Here is a 16,844-nt window from a genome sequence, read left to right as displayed (position 1 = left end):
ACCCACACACTGCTAGATAATGATAAACAATAATATTCAAACTAATGTACATGATAAATAAGTATATTGTCAAAATTTGAGGGAACTGCTTCTACATGCAATATTCTGTTTTTATCTGTAAACGTCAATATTCCACCTATTATACAGCTAAATTACACTTATTTACATCTTTTTTTAAATAAGTATTACAGATGTTTCATGACATACTCCACAGAGGAAACTCAGCAGACAAATCCACATTAAAACACAAATCATAACTGCTTTTCCATTTCATAACCAGGAACATTTGAACTAAAAACACAGCACACATTTGTCTACAGTGGCATTATGAAATCAATATATATATTACATTAAAACCCAAAATCCAAACTATTAATAAACAAGCCTATTCCACAGACAACATGAAAAAAACTTGCTGCCATACACGCATTTCAGTCAACAACAAAATACTAAGAATATATATTTAGATTTTTTATAGAAAGCTGACAATTCACTTATAAAAAGGAATATTTATGATTGATACTCATGATAAATAAACGGTGTGGCCACACATAAAGCGTCCTGTAGGTGGCGCTCTCTGCTTACAGGTAGGAAGGTGATTTGAAATCCTCAGGAACGTCACTGTCTAGTTTGCAGATGACCTTGTAGATGGCTTTTTTCCAAGAGGGGTCCGAGTCTTTGGAGAGGGAAATGGCACTGTAGAACTCATGAAGAGTGATTTCAGCAACCTCCAGGAATCTGTCTGGAACCTGACGGACATTTACAACACACATCAGTCACCGCACAGCATCAATGACTGAAGCACTATATAGAGTCATGCTGGCTAATTAGTGCTGTTAGTTAATCCTCACTAGTGATGTGATGAAACCTCTGGCAGTGAGTATTAAAGATGAGTGCTTAAGTGCAGTTTTTGAGCTCCAGACATGAATGATTCCTCAAATCATGTGTGCTGATACAGATGCACCATAAAACAGCTGAAACAATCCGCACATTGAAGAAGCAGTCTGAGTCAAGTACCTTGCACACACCTCAAACAACCTAAAAACCACCCAACAACGACTTAACAACCACCCACAGTGCCCAAGCAACCACCCACATCACCCATGCAAGCTCCTAGCAACCACTCAGAACACCCTAGAGACAGCCTAACAATCAGAATAATCAAGCAATAACCTCAATTGCCCTAAAAACCACCTACAACAGACTAGCCTAGAAACCACCTAACAGTGCCTTAACAACCATCCACAACACCCTAGCAACCACCCAGAACACACTGGCCTAGAAACCACTTAACAATGCCTTAGCAACCAACCAGAATACCTTAGCAACAATCTAATAACCACCCAGAATACCCTAGCAACAAACTGAAATGCCTTAGCACCCACCCAGAACACACTAGCCTAGAAACCACCTATGAACACCTTAGCAACCACCCACAGAATGCTCTAGCAACCACACACTACACCCATGCCAGCACATAGAAACCACCCAAAACACCTTAGCAACCACCTAACAATACTTTAGTTACCACACAGAAGACCCGAGTAATGGCATAAAATGCCTTAGAAACCATCCATAACATACTAGCCTAGAAACCACTTAATAATGCCTTAGCAACCACCCACAACATCCATGCAAGCACCTAGCAACCACCTAACAACCACTCAGAATGCACTAGCAATCATCCAAAACACCCATGTAGTTACATAACAACCACCCTGACCACACTATCATATAAACCACCTAACGACATTAGAGTAACCACCTAGAATGCCCTGACAACCACCTAGAACCAGCATGCAAGCACCTAACAACCACCCAGAATACCCCAGCCTTAGAAACCGTCCACAACACCCAAGAAAGCACATGACAACCACCCAAAACACCATAGCAACCAACTAACAACCACCCAGAATGCACTAGCATAGAAAAAGTGCCTTAGCAACCACACACAACACCCATGGAAGTATCTAACAACCACCCAGAACACCCTAGTCTAGAAACCACCTAACAATGCCTTAGAAACCACCCAGAATACTCTAGCAACAATCTAAAACTCCATAGCAACCACCCAGAACATACTAGCCTAGAAACATCCCAGAACCTCCATGTAAGCACCTAGCACCCACCTAACAACCGACCAGAATACCATATCAACAGAAAATGCCTTGGCAACAACACGGAGCACACTAGTCTAGAAACCACCTATAATTCATTAGCAACAACCCAGAACACCCTAGCAACCACCTAACAACCACTCAAAACACACTGGTCTAGAAACCATGCAACAATGCCCTAGAAAACCAACCAGAACACCCTAGTAACAACCAAAAATGCCTTAGTAACTACCCAAAACACACTAGCCTAGAAACCACCTAACAACATCTTAGTAAGCACCTAGAAACCACCCAGAATATCCTAGCAACAACCTTACAACCACCCAAAATACCCTAGCAAAAACCTAAAATGCCTAAGCAACCACCTAGAACATTGATGCAAGCACCTAGCAACCACCCACAACATCCATGCAAGCACCTAGCAACCACCTAACATCCACCCAAAACACACAAGCCTGCAAACAATGCCTTAACAACTACCCAGAATGCCCTATCAACCACCTACAACACCCATTCAGGCACCTAGAAACCATCTAACCACACCTTAGTTACCACACAGAATGCCCTAGCAACTACCCAGAACCAACATGCAAGCACCAAGCAACCTTCCAGAACACCCTAGCAACCAATGGTCCAGCGTAACTGCAGATTCATGTCATGCAGCTCGGCCTCAGTGACTGAAGTCAGTGTCAGAATCCATGCATTGCCCTCTTCGACTTATGAAGCGTCACGCATGCTTACCGACTGTTCATGCCCAGAGAACTCTGAGTCAACACCGTCAGGCCCTTGATCTATGCACCATCTTTAATGTTCTCGTTTTAAAGCGCAATGCTTCTTTGTTCACAGTGGCAATAAAGCAAATACAGTGTCAGAATCATTAGAAGAGCAGAGTGGATCGGTGCTTTGATTTTTTGCAGCCTGTTGCTTTGAACTTAACTGCTCGGAAAATGCATGAAAGGACCCGGTTCACATCGCAGGAATTCAGGCATTGCTTCACACCCTTGCTCACCACATCACTTTGAAGGACCCGGCTCGGGTGTGAGAGTGGGAAGAAGGTGGATCTATCCGCTGGCATTATTTCCCCAAGAGTAGCTCCGCTCACTGTTGACACGTTTGTTTCTCGTGCATCTCCAGACACAAAAGCGGGCCCTGGGAAAGGAATGTCTTGGTGCTGAGGTAAAGACAACTGTCTCCGCTCGTTCCCATCGGCCGGCCAGTCACTCTTGGGATTTCTGGCTTCTTTCGCATCAGTAGTAATCCAAACGGCAGTCAGGTGTGGCCTGGTCGTAATCTCAAGTTGTTTTAGCAGATGCTGCAGCTTCCTCTTCCCACAGTTTGATGCAGCAGCGCCAGGCTCTGGGATAATGGGGGTCTACGGCCGGACAGCTACAGGTGTGGCTTGACACACAGGTCAGACCGAGGACAGCCGACCAGCTTAGACCAGCATCCTGATGGTGAAGCAGGTTGCAAAAGCATGCCTTGCTGCAGATCAGCATCCAACACACAACACACACTGTATACTGGTGAGCAGTAATGCTGGTCTTTACGGAGCTCACACAACTCTTTCTAAATCTCTGATGCGCATTTTAACAGGACGTTCCATTAAAAGTAAAGCTGAACTGAATGAAGCTTATTTAGCAAATGATCAATGCCATTTCAATGAGTAGCTGTTTAATAACTGTTTAATAACAGGCCCACATTTCTGTGAAATGCAAACGCTCATTTAGAAAGTTCTGCATATTCTTGACCTTTTGCATGTTCATTTAAGCAGCCGGGTTCAGTACAAGTTAAGCTCAATCGACAGCATTCGTGGTTTATCTTGATTACTACAGCAAATTAATTTTGGCTCATATCCTTAAAAAAAAAATAAATAAATTAAAAAAAAAAATATATATATATATATATATACAGTGAGGTACTAACAATGAAAGTAAAAGAGGCAAATCTGTAAACATCAAAAAAGTCAATATTTCAATAGTATAGCCACAAAATGCACACAGCATATGTTTTTAGTCTGAAAAAATATTTTATATTTAATACATCATGACTTATTTAACTCAAGTAAACCCTAAAACAATCGTAAAAATGATTTAATCAGCTTTAAGCTCAAATACACAGGTTTTAACAGAATAATTAATGTTAAAATAATGCATGTGTGCTTTTTTTAATACTATAAACACATTTATAAATCCTCCAACAATGGGCCCCAGGTACTTCTACTGTGAGTATTACTGTAACATCAGGGTTTTTTTTTTTTTAAGAAGTAATCAGCTTTATGCCACAAATGCTGTTTGAACTTCATGTGTACTAGAATATTCTTTTAATTCGGCTAATCTGATCTGTAGATCTCTCAGCTGTTTAACACATTTTACCATGTTTACATCGATTCCATAGAAAATCAATGCAGTATCTGCAGATTTTAGTTCTATCAAACATTAATTATTATATATTACATTAATTATTTGCTCTACTATATGGTGGCTCGTGTAAGTACCTGGAAGTCGTTGGCTTTGTTGTAGTGCATGTTGAGGGCACGGAAGAGCTCGGACTCTCTGGTGACGGATACGTCTTTCACATCATTAACGCCGTCTATGATGGCCTGACGAGCAAACTTCTCCATCTGGATGTAGTAGAACTCTCTGAAGTTACTGAACCACTTGATCAGCTGAGACGTGATGCAGCGATTGAACTGAAAACAGGGAAATATGAGAAAACACAAATGTCAGATGAAGAGTTTTAAAGAATGTTAATGTAAAAGAACAACAAAAACACCATCCATGTCAATTCAAATGTCGAAGCTCATGAATGAGTAATTACTCACTCGAAATGTTTGTTCTGCGGACATTATTGAAACACCCATGTCCTGTTGAGAATCTGTTCTCTCTTACTTGGGTTTGGTTGACAATATCAATGAATTGATTTTAATCTACCTTGATTTTGATGAACGTCTATTCATTCTTAAATCCCAAGATTGATCATTTAGTCTGTGCAGTTTTCAGGTGATGTGTCATAATCTGTAGCGCATCTGTCATCAATTATCACAACAAGCTTTGTGTTTTGTTACTAAAGTCTCAGCTTTCAAACTCTGTCAATTTTATCACAAAATTCAATCACTCAATCAGTGTTTCAGCTGTGGAAAGACGTCAATAAAACAGCTTGAAAAACATGCCACCTAATGTTACATTTACCTCAGGAAAGACATTCATGTCCATATAAATATTTGAGAGAGCGTTTTGATAAATATATGCACTAAATTCATAACATATCTGTACTTAAATGTCTCATTTAATGTATGTTTGAATACATGTCATGAAAATGAGTTTTTATTACAGCCACCAATTAAATGTTTAACAACGAATTGGAGTCGAAACAATTAAATCATTAACAAGAAATCTGCCTTATGTGTAATTTAAATAGGGTTGGGTATCATTTGAATTTCAATTCCGATTCTGCTTATTGATTCCGATTCTTATCGATTCCCAGTTTCGATTTCAATGTGGTTAAAAACAATTAGTAGAGCTGCACGATTCTGGATAAATTGAGTTGTTGTTGTTTGTTTTTTTTAATGGAGGTTATGGTTCTCTCACAATTCTGAAGAAAAAAACATAAGACAACCAAACTAAATCACATGTAATTTATGCATGATTAAATGACTCACTCAAGATTTACTTGTTTCATTACTTTATGAATCAGCGTTTTTGAATTAATCTCTTGAATGAATGATTCAAAGACAAATACATTTTTAACAGCTCTTTTTCGCCACCTACTGGCGTAACAATGTAATTGATACATCTTTATTTGAAGCGTCAAATTACTTTCAACTTTTATCCCCGTACTTCTGTGATTATTTGAATGTTTGTAACACAGAAATAATGATACTGTGTGGTTGAAAAGACTGCTTGTGAAGCTGTTTTACTTTAGTAAACTTTAGGTCAGATCTGAATGTTTAGATCACACCGCTGTCATCGATCGCACACGTCAAAGGTTTAACAGCTGAATCATTGTCATTTAGGAATAAAATCACGTTGGTGTTTGAATCGTGTTCGCGATCTTTAACGGTCTGTTAAATTAAAGTGCTTTGTCATGTTGGTGGTAACACCTCTCTTGCAACATGTTATCTTATCACAAATATTATTAGCTTAGCTTTTATGGCTGCAGATCGCAAGTGTAGCCAAACTTTCGAGTGCTTAGACTAGCGAGGAAGGTCCTGCAGATCGCCACTTCAGGTCCTCACCGAGAAAAAAAAAAAGATGTGCACTTAGAAATCGGTAGGTGGAATCGAAATTTAAATTTTACAACAAGTATCCGATTCCTATGGAAGCCCCATTTCTACCGCTGAATAAAAAATAAATAAAAAAGTTTATTGCAACTTTTTATCTCACAATTCTGACTTTTTCACAGAATTGTGAGACATAAACTTGCAATTCTGAGAAGAAAAAAAAAGTCAGAATTGCGAGTTTGTATCATGCATACAAAAAAAGGAAGAATTGTGAGATAAAATTTTTTATTCAGTGGCGGAAACAGGCTACCTTAAAGGAACACTCCACTACTTTTGAAAATAGGCTCATTTTCTAAGCTAAAAGTGCTACGCCAGACCCGGAGATCGGCTGAATGGATTCAAAAACGGTAAAACTCAACTGTTTAACTCTAGGGGAGTTGGAAAATGAGCCTATTTTCAAAAATAGTGGAGTGTTTTTCTATGTTTTTCAAAAATAGTGGAGTGTCACAGGCACACATGCCGAGACTTGAAGATCACAGAGACTCTGTTCACATGAGACTGAAACACCTAGCAACCACCCAGAACACCTTAGCAACACCCTGGCAACCACCAACAACAACCTAGAATCGTGATGCTATTCGTTTCTTTCAGAAAATGTAAAAATGTGATTTTTATTGTTGTTATTCTGGCAATGATGGTGTAAAGCATTTGCTTTCTAAACTATTCTCAGCAACACAGTCTGTTTAATCAGCTGTAGTCTTTCCCAGCCGATGTCTTGCACTTAGAATAACATCTATCCAAACAGCAGACGAAACTCTGTCTTCACATTAGGCCTGTTATTATAACTGCTCATCCGATAACACAGGGGCAAAAAGAGCTAAAACCTGCCCAAGGGCTCAAAGACGCTTCTTGATACAGAGTGTGAGAAACAGCAGAGCGCGAGATGTCCTTCTGAGTGACTTCGTCTGACGGGAATGGAATCGGACACTGGGATTATCCCAGCCTTTGCCCAGTGCCCAGTGTCCAGATACCTCCTCATGTGTCTTTTCTAGTGATCTCGATTTGCCGGGAGACATCTCTGCCTTATTTGTGAATGTGTGTATCATTTGCTTCCTTAAATGTCATGGATTTGTATCCTACTATACTTTTGTGCCACACTGATGTGCACTAGGGACAATATGGTTTCCACGATGCAGAAAACACAGATGGGATCACAGAATTCAGTGATAAAAATACAAGTTACAGTATAACGTGGAAAGTCGTTGGATGAATGGATGAATAAATCAAAAGTAGGGCTGTGCACTTAATCAGATGGCGATTGGACTAGTGAATATTACACTGCTGTGTAAATGTGAAGTCTGCATGTCTCAGTTTGCTTTACTACACATACTAAAGCACATGTGATGCTCGTCTGCACCTCACTCACTACATGAGGACATGAACTTCATCATTACCAGTATTTCGCCATCTCATTTGAGAAAACTATCATCAGATACACACAGAAACTCAAAGCTCTTCAAGACAACCCGCCAAAATAAAAGTTCAGTTTAACCTGAAATTATGACAGATATTACTATTTTACAGTAGAATGTACTTCTCAAAGTACACCTTGATTTTTCACAGTTGTAAATAAAACAAATATTACTGAAGTTTGTTTTACAAGAAAATACTATTTCAGTCTTTATGCTTCAAAAATTCATGTTTAATTTATGTTTAATGTGTTACTTGTAATTGCTTGTGAAATTTTCTAGCAATTTTGGAGTGAACATTTTTTCTACACCAATTTTATTCAGTGTAATAAATAATAATAATAATAAATAAAATTTTTTTTAAGGAATATCATTTTTTAAGCAAAATAATTTTTCTTCCATGCTTAATTTTAACATTAAACACTCGCAGCACTTTGTTTGCTAAAAAAGTAAAAAAGATTTTGATTTGATTACATTTTAAAAGATTAATTACCAATAATAACCATAAAAAAAAAAAATTATTTGACTAATAAGTCCAGAAAAATTAAAACAGTCAACACAGCATTTCTGAAAACTACTGATATAACCAAGCTTTCACGAAACACCGCCTTCAAAAACTTACTCAGCAATATTATCAGACAAGCTCATTTCTAATGCTAGGACCTGCATTTTGTCTGAGCAATGTCATCATGTTTTTGTGTTTGCCCATGACTGTTCATTGCTTATGTATTATTGTACCACTATTGTAAAGCATCCATTGTTGCTGGGGCAAAAAGTACTCCAGAGAATTTCCAAATCTTTAAATGAGCCTTAATAAATGTATAATGTGCTGCCCTCATTCTCAAATAAACTGTGCTTTATCTACACTAAAACAAATATTTCCCTTTCAAGGGAACTTCGAACTGCGTCCTCTAGGCCCGCCCTAGAGGACACAGTGTCTCGTTCCCTACTCAGGGAACCATGGTTACATAAGTAACCTGAGACGTTCCCTTTCAAGGGAACTTCGAACTGCGTCCTCTAGGGGTGCCTAGAGGACGCAGTGTCTCGTTCCCTACTCAGGGAACCATGGTTACATAAGTAACCTGAGACGTTCCCTTTCAAGGGAACTTCGAACTGCGTCCTCTAGGGGTGCCTAGAGGACGCAGTGTCTCGTTCCCTACTCAGGGAACCAGGGTTACATAAGTAACCTGAGACGTTTTCAAAGTTGTAAGTAAAACAAAGATTATTGGAGTATGTCTTACAAGAAAATACTATTCCAGTCTTTCTACTTCAAAATTTCACGTTTAATTTAATGTGTTACTTGCTGTTTCTTTGTAATTCTTTGTGCAATTTAAAACAATTTCTGTTTTTTGAGCATTCAACCCCTATTCATTATTAAGTGGCACTTACACCTATAAAAATAATAGCTTGATCTAGCTGACATTACATTTAAGGAAATATATATTTAACATCATCAGATCTTTCTGACCACACGATTCAAACTGAAGTTAGTTTCTCTTACAGGCTCCATTAGTATTTCACGGTTTTATCAAGCTCAGTAATTCACTCACAACCACACAATGCTTTTCCTCACACCAAAATATCAGTATGATGTGGTTTAGTGATATTTACTGGCTAACTCAATTAACACTTTCAACAATGAAAATTTAACAAATAGATTTTGTTTCTTCAATTATGTGCAATTTATTACAAAGCACACAGAAACCTTCTATAGCAATATATAGCATAATGTTATATAATATATAATGTGCATGGCGCTTAAGGCTTTGGCTTAGGGTTAGTAATTATAAAAAAAACGAATGGTACTTAGCAAGTGCATATTTAGCATGTTTGGATAATAGTTCATGAAACTGATAAAAAATGTATAGCCTGAATGCACTGTAAGTCGCTTTAGATAAAAGCGCCTGCTAAATGCATACATTTATTTATTTATTTATTTGCCATTTAATAACATGTTGATCATCTAATACTGGAGAGATGCAATGTCTAAGCTGGTTACGGCAGTAGTACTTGAAAGTTAATTTTATTTAATTTTTTTAATTATTAAACCTTTTTTTTTTTTTCAAGCACAAGTGGAACAATTTCCTTACACTGGGCCTTAGACGTACTCTACATATTCAACAGGAGAGTCATGAACTAACACAGTTGCACCAGATTTTTGCTGTTGTGTCGACTCATCACAACACTTGTGCCTCAGGACTGGTTACACACTCACAGGATGCGTGTGTTGTTGTAGGGCCTCAGTATCCGCGGCTCAGCGCTCTGCTATTGTGTGTGCTGAAAGCTGGCGAGCTGAAGGGTTAACACTGAATAGAGGAGGTTGTGCTCCTCTCCGCCGCCTCTTTTGTCTCCTTTTGCTGACTTGAGAAACTCCTCTTTTAACTTTGTCAAAGTTAAACCAGCAATTCAGGAATTGCCACACCAACATTCAGGAATATTTGCTCAAGCGTCTAATTTTGTGTTAATATTCAATTTTTTTTGCCAAAGCAACAGAATGCATATTTCTAATTACAATTCAAAGTGATTTCCAAAGCAATACTCTTATTAACGCGTAACTTCTTAATAGGGTAAATATTATAATATTATTTATTATTCTTAAATAACATTAATCATATTTAATTATTTATTATTATTTACAAATATTATTTATCCAAATAATCAGGTAGACATTAAAAATATTTTTGATTTGACTCCTGATTGTAACTGTTTATTAGAATAAAATAATAAAAATAAAAAAAATAAATAAAAGGATATATTAAAAAAATAATTAATATTAAGCATAATACATATTTAAATAAATAATACAATTATAATATTTATACTATTAAACAGTTACACATTAAATAGATCTAAAAATCACTTGGATTCAAAATATTAACACAAAATTAGATGCCAATTAATGAAGATACATGAGTTGTAAAAGTATATAAAATAAATGTGTCTGAAACACAATAATTAACATTAACAGAGGTGTTACTGAACCATAATCTGGTCAAACAAGACATACCTTGACATCAGGGAAAAAGTTCTTGAGCAGATTCGAGCTCGGGTAGCGTGTGTAGAAGAACATCAGCTTGGCTTTCTTCAGATGGTTTGGGGTCAGACCTTCCTGGATGTGAGGAGAGTTAAGGCCTCAAAAACCTCACCATAAACACATGACAGCCAGTGATCAACGCCGCCTTACCCTTCATGTACAGATTAACTCACAGAGCTCAATTCATGTGCATTTTTAATAATCAAACAGCATTAGCACGTCCCCAAACAAATAAGCATCAGTATGTCCAATCCATCATCCAAATGAATGAACAGCTGAACAGCTCTGTATTGACCAGAGAGTCGATTAAGACACGACAGCATGTGCTAACTAGAAAAAGAGCCCAACAAATTAGATTAAGGACTTAAATTAGAGACCTCCAATCTGAGCCGTTTGCTCCGTATCTGCTTGTAGTAATTGCTTCGCTGCAAAACACTGAGATGAAATTTCCTCAGCGAGGATGGAGAGGATCAGCTTACGCCCTTTATGTTTGAAGAGCACTTTAAAAATGAGTTTCTTTCTTTAAAAAGGAGCCAGAGCTTGTGAGGTCACTTCTCTGCATTGATTGCATCTATGCAAAAGAAACGTGTTGCTTCTTAAAGAAGCAGAAACGTAAAGCTGCTATTAATAAACCAGCGTTTCGAATGAGACAATCGCCGTTCAGCCTCAAATAAAAAGAGCCAATACTGAAATAATTTCCAAAGCATATGTGACCCTGGAGCACAAAAGCAGTGTTAAGTCGCTGGGGTATATTTGCATCAATAGCCAACAATACATTGTATGGGTCACAATTATACATTTTTCTTTTATGCCAAAAAATTAATTAAAGATCATGTTCCATGAAGATATTTTGTAAATTTCCTACCGTAAATATATCAAAACTTAATTTTTGATTAGTAATATGCATTGCTAAGAACTTCATCTGGACAACTTTAAAGATGATTTTTGATTTTTTTGCACCCTCAGATTCCAGATTTTCAAATAGTTGTATCTCAGGCAAATATTGTTCTATCCTAACAAACCATACATCAATGGAAAGCTGATTTATTCAGCTTTCAGATGATGCATACATCTCAATTTTGAAAAATTGACACTTAAGACTGGTTTTGTGCTCCAGGGTCACATATAGATATGAATCTAATGATGTTTAAAAGCCAAGCTTTCTGCATGCTGCGATATTTTCGTCACATATGTATATGACACTCTGAGCATTGATGATGGTGTATAATGACGGCTGAGAGCTTGCTGTTCACAAACAACCAAAAGTGACCTCTCTCATCCACTCCAATCACATCGAGAGTGCAGAAACATATCCCGCACCTTTTCAAGTCTGAGCGGGGGGAAAAAAATCAGAGAATTTCCAGAAGAGAAACTGTTGCTTTTTCTGCCTTTGAAAATTGGCTTTTGTTCCTAACAATTCTTATCAAAGCCTTGTATTCCTTTTTATTTGTCTTTTCCTGGACTTAAAGTCATTACCGAGCCCAGATTAAAGAAGATGCTACAATTTTCTTTGGGGTTACCGAGATCAAAGCAAAAATTCTCCTTGAAGTCTGCGTTAGTGGAACTGCTCACCGCTGCACTCAACTCAACGATTGTTCGCCGAGCTCGAGAGCTGGTGGTTTGTTCAGCAATATCTCAATGTTAACTACTATATATTAAATAAAAACAGTCAACTAAACAAAGAGGGGGATTTTTCAAAAGCAGCTGAAGCTAAACAAAGAACATAATCCATAGATAAAAACGCCTTCCTGTGACTCCTGAAACATGACTCTGATGCTCAGACACGACATTTGCTGTGCATTTACATGCAAAACATCTTTACGAAATTGTAGACATAAGTCAGAAAAATCTCAGTCTGGGTTTTCTCTTTTCTCCTGATTTGAGAAGTTTCTCCTTGTGTTTCTGATGAAAAGGGATCTCGACAGTGTTTCAAACGGCTTGCCAGGTTATTAAAGACTGAAATATGAAACATTTCTCAAACACTTCTCATACTCACACTGTATGACAACTCTGAATCATTTTTGACTATTTTTATAGAAACACTTAACATTAGTGAACTAAATGAGTTAACATGAACTATCAATGAACAATACTTCTACAACATTTATTAATCATGTTAATTTTTAACATTTACTAATATGTTTTCAAATGAGACATTGAATGCTTTTTAACATTAGTTAATGCGCTGTGAACAAACACAAACAAACATTAAATGTGTCATGTATTCACTATTTTATCATTTATAAATGCTTTAAACAATATGTTGTTCATTGTTAGTTTGTGTTAGTTAATGCATTAACTAAGTGTTACCATTTTTAATTTTTACTAATGAATTTCAGGATTAATATCTGAGAAAAAACACTACAAAAAACTAAGAACTCTTATGAGATATAGAAGAGCAACCTCTGAGCAATACAATTTTCCTCTTGTACTTTCAAAAATATGACAGAGATATAATTTTTCTCAATCATTTTTGACATTTATTGGTACTAAAGGGACAGTTCACCCTAATATATGATTTTCTTTCTTCTGAGCGACACCAAAAAGAAGATATTTCTTACGATATTACTACGATATTCTAAGATATTACTTCCATTGTATAGACTAAAAAACACTGAGACATTTCTCATAATAACATGTTCTATGTTCCTCAGAAGGAAAAAAGGTCACACTTTAGTTCGGGGACCAATTCTCACTATTAATTAACTATTAACTATAACTTTTGCCTTAATAAACTCCTAATTTGCTGCTTATTAATAGTCAGTAAGGTAGTTGTTAAGTTTAGGTATGGGGTAGAGATTAATGGATCTAAAATATGCACATGCAGAATAATGCATTAATATGTGACTCTGGAGCACAAAACCAGTCATAAGGGTCAATTTTTAGAAATTGAGATGCATGCATCATCTGAAAGCTGAATATATAATATTTCCATTGATGTATGGTTTGTTAGGATAGAACAATATTTGGCTGAGGTACAACTATTTGAAAATCTGGAATCTGAGGGTGCAAAAAAATCTAAATATTGAGAAAATCATCTTTAAAGTTGTTCAAATTAAGTTCTTAGCAATGCATATTACTAATCAAAAATTAAGTTTTGATATATTTACGGTAGGACATTTACATAATATCTTCATGGAACATGATCTTAACTTAATATCCTAATGATTTTTGGCATAAAAGAAAAATCTATCATTTTGACCCATACCAAATAATAGCCAGCAATACATTGGTTTTGTGCTGCAGGGTCACATATGTGCTTTATAAGTACTAATAAATAGCCAATTTGTTAGTCATATGCATGCTAGTTAAAAGTGAAAATTGGTCCCTAAACTAAAAAAAAGTCATACAGGTTTGGAACCACATGACGACAGAATGATCATTTTTGGATGAAACATCCCTTCAAGCGTTCAAAGGATATACTGAGCGTCATGAAGGAGCTCCTCTCAGCCATGCTCTGCAGATCTCCACACTCCATCTTGACGTGAGGAAGGCAGAGTGCGTCCACCGACACCAGTCCAGTCTGGTGCTGACCCAGATGCCCCGAGCTCAGCTTGGACCTCATGGCCACGCTTTCCCACGGATGCTCCATGGAGTCCGGCGAGGACCGCTCCAGAGACGCCGGCAGGCAAGGCATTGCGGAGAAGGTGGAGTGAGGGCCGTACTTCAGCAGGTGCTCCAGGATCTGGCTGTCGTGCAGAGGAGCGTTGTAGCCGAACTGGAAAGGCGTCTGGTGGAGCGGGAAAGGTCTCTTCACAGCCTGGCTCAGGGAAGGTTTACGGACCACTAGGGACAAGGCTTCGGTCTGGTGCTCCGGGCTGATGCTCTCAAAGTGCTCCGCAGACCTGGCTTTGACGATTTCATCGTCTGACGGCTCCGAAGGGGAATCATCTGGGATTCGCTTCTCGGTCTCCGAGTACTCCGGACTGTGGCTCGGCTGCGGCTGGGGCGACTGATTTAGTAGGGTCATGGAGAGTTTCTTGAAGACCATATCGACGCTTTCGCTCACAGTCCTGGTCAGCTCGCATTTGAGAGTCTCTTTGAGGTTCTTCATCGCCCTGTCGGAGCCGAAACCACCGGGTTCCACTTTGACTCGGTCTTTGTGTCCACCATCCAGCCTCAGACTCGAGTGCTCTGACCTCGCATCTTCCCGTTCCTCGCTCTCCGAGTAATTCTGGTCGTGCACGTGCGAGATCTTCTCCTGGAGCTGATGCAGGAGACGCTGCATGCTTTGGAGCTGCTCCTTGAGTTTGTGGCACTCCTCGTCTTTGCTGGTCTTTGTGTTGGACTGAGTGGGCTCCTGGTGCTGGGGGAGCCTCTGCTTGCGTTTGTTCTCCTTCAGGAGGTCTCTTCTACAGCGGACGGCTTCGCACTCGCTCTCCGCTTCTCCGTCGGTGTTGGGCGAAGCAGCCATGCCTCGTATGATGTTCTCCACCCGGGCGCGTTTGGCTTGGAGGTGCTCGCTCACAGACAGATCCTCGTCTTTGAAGGACAGGCAGCTCTGGTCATCTTGAGCAAAATCATCGGCGCTGTTGGACTCGGGATCGAGCCCGCTGGCGTTTGAGGAGGGCAGGTAAAGGAGGCTGTTGTCAAGCGAGGTCAGTTTATTGTGAATGGTTTTCCGCAGGAGGTGAGATATGATGGAGCCGCTGTGGTAGGACGCCAGAGGCTCGTCGTATCTGCTTCTGCGGTAGCAGGGGAGCAAGTGCTCGGCTTTGCTGCCGTCCACGCAGCCGTCGCTCGGCTTGTGCATGCTGTGTTCAGGCGGGCTCAGGTTCATGGTTTTCGCAGGACTTTCCGTACACAATAATGAGCCTCGGAAACTGGTGATGTGTAAAAAAAATGAGTTAGGCATTATGGTAACTCTGCATTAAGCCCTCATATCTCAGTCCTACATTATCATAAACAGTATTACACTCTTATCCATAAATGTATGCAAGATAGACAAATTGCATATTCAAGCATATATTCATATTCATTCAGTGTTCTGTTTATTATACATGAAAATAATACTTTTTTTGAGCTGTTTCATGTTATGATTACAAACAGAAAAAAATATACATAAGATTTCAAAAGATAAAAGTAACGTTAACAACACAGAAGCAAAACACTAAATAGTCTAGATTCAGAAACACGTTTATTCATTATTTTCAGATAAACCTTCTTCTTGTGACATTAATACAGACTTTTTTCTAATTCTTTCTATATGTATATATCAGATTGCTATATAGAAAGAATTAGAAAAAATGAAACATATATACTTACATTATACATTACGTGTCTTGAGTCTGTCATTTCATATCTATATGCTTTTCATATTAGTATTATAATGAGGAATTAGGCTACATCGTTCACATAGCAAAGGTTTTTTCCAGCGAAGCCAGTAAAAGCATGAGTTTTAGAGAGCAGCTCCAGCAGCTGATGAGAGCAGAGAGGCTTACCTGTTGCTCTGGAGACGCTTGACTGACAGTGTGTGCTCCGCGCGCGCTCCTCTCTCTCCAGCCGAGAGTGGGCGTGGTCAGAGCCGGCCTTCATCAGCACACCAGCCAATCAGAAGCCGAATAGAGAATATAAACCACTCCCGTTCGGTAATTACTGAAAACACTCCTTATTTTAAAGTCGTGTCTTTAAAACTTTCGCTTTTGGTGAATTTCATTTACAGAAAAGAAAATTCGGCGTATCTAAATCATATTTCACACAGTTTAAATAAGTTCATTATTAATTTTAAATATATAAATACAAGGAATCTACTATTTTGCATCTCAGTATAATTGAATATTAGAAATAAAAAACGCTGTCACCAACTTATGCATTTATTCATGTATTTGTTTTATCCTCTTTTCGTTAATTTAGGTGTTTTGTTAATTATTATTGCTGGAACTGCTGAAAATGTAGGCTATTAGGCTTTGATACTTTGATTTGGTTGGTTTGTTCGTTTCCTGCACCTCATAAAAAATAACCACAAAGAATTACATATCTCTATAAAATAAAAATAGTAATTATAT

At 38.2% G+C, this 16,844-nt stretch overlaps 1 protein-coding gene across 2 annotated transcripts; it reads right to left on the bottom strand.

The window, feature by feature from the left end:
- Positions 1-422: 422 nt before the first annotated feature.
- On the bottom strand, positions 423-16,408 carry LOC107678141 (prospero homeobox protein 1-like). 2 transcript variants are annotated; one of them, XM_016473308.1, is made up of 5 exons: positions 16,281-16,408; positions 14,261-15,662; positions 10,813-10,920; positions 4,612-4,806; positions 423-749 (listed from the first exon to the last, which is right to left on the bottom strand). In XM_016473308.1, exons 2-5 carry the CDS (start codon positions 15,617-15,619, stop codon positions 582-584), a joined length of 1,830 nt encoding a protein of 609 aa, XP_016328794.1. In that variant the 5' UTR covers positions 15,620-15,662; positions 16,281-16,408; the 3' UTR covers positions 423-581. The 2 variants fall into 2 exon arrangements, with proteins under 2 accessions (XP_016328794.1, XP_016328793.1); XM_016473307.1 differs by lacking the exon at positions 16,281-16,408 and adding an exon at positions 16,105-16,151.
- Between the last annotated feature and the right edge of the window lie 436 nt (positions 16,409-16,844).

Source organism: Sinocyclocheilus anshuiensis, unplaced genomic scaffold, assembly GCF_001515605.1.
Source record: "Sinocyclocheilus anshuiensis isolate Anshui unplaced genomic scaffold, SAMN03320099.WGS_v1.1 scaffold1069, whole genome shotgun sequence".
NCBI classification, from domain to species: Eukaryota; Metazoa; Chordata; class Actinopteri; order Cypriniformes; family Cyprinidae; genus Sinocyclocheilus; species Sinocyclocheilus anshuiensis.
This window is presented reverse-complemented; position numbering and strand designations above follow the sequence as displayed.

What these genes read in the sequence shown, in the direction of transcription:
- LOC107678141 (XM_016473308.1), bottom strand. Translation starts at nt 15,619, where the DNA reads ATGAACCTGAGCCCGCCTGAACACAGCATGCACAAGCCGAGCGACGGC. An exon ending in GCTCCTTCATGACGCTCAGT is followed by an intron (nt 10,921 to 14,260) that starts ATATCCTTTGAA and finishes AACTCTCCTCAC; the next exon opens with ATCCAGGAAGGTCTGACCCC. An exon ending in ACTTTTTCCCTGATGTCAAG is followed by an intron (nt 4,807 to 10,812) that starts GTATGTCTTGTT and finishes CCCTGTTTTCAG; the next exon opens with TTCAATCGCTGCATCACGTC.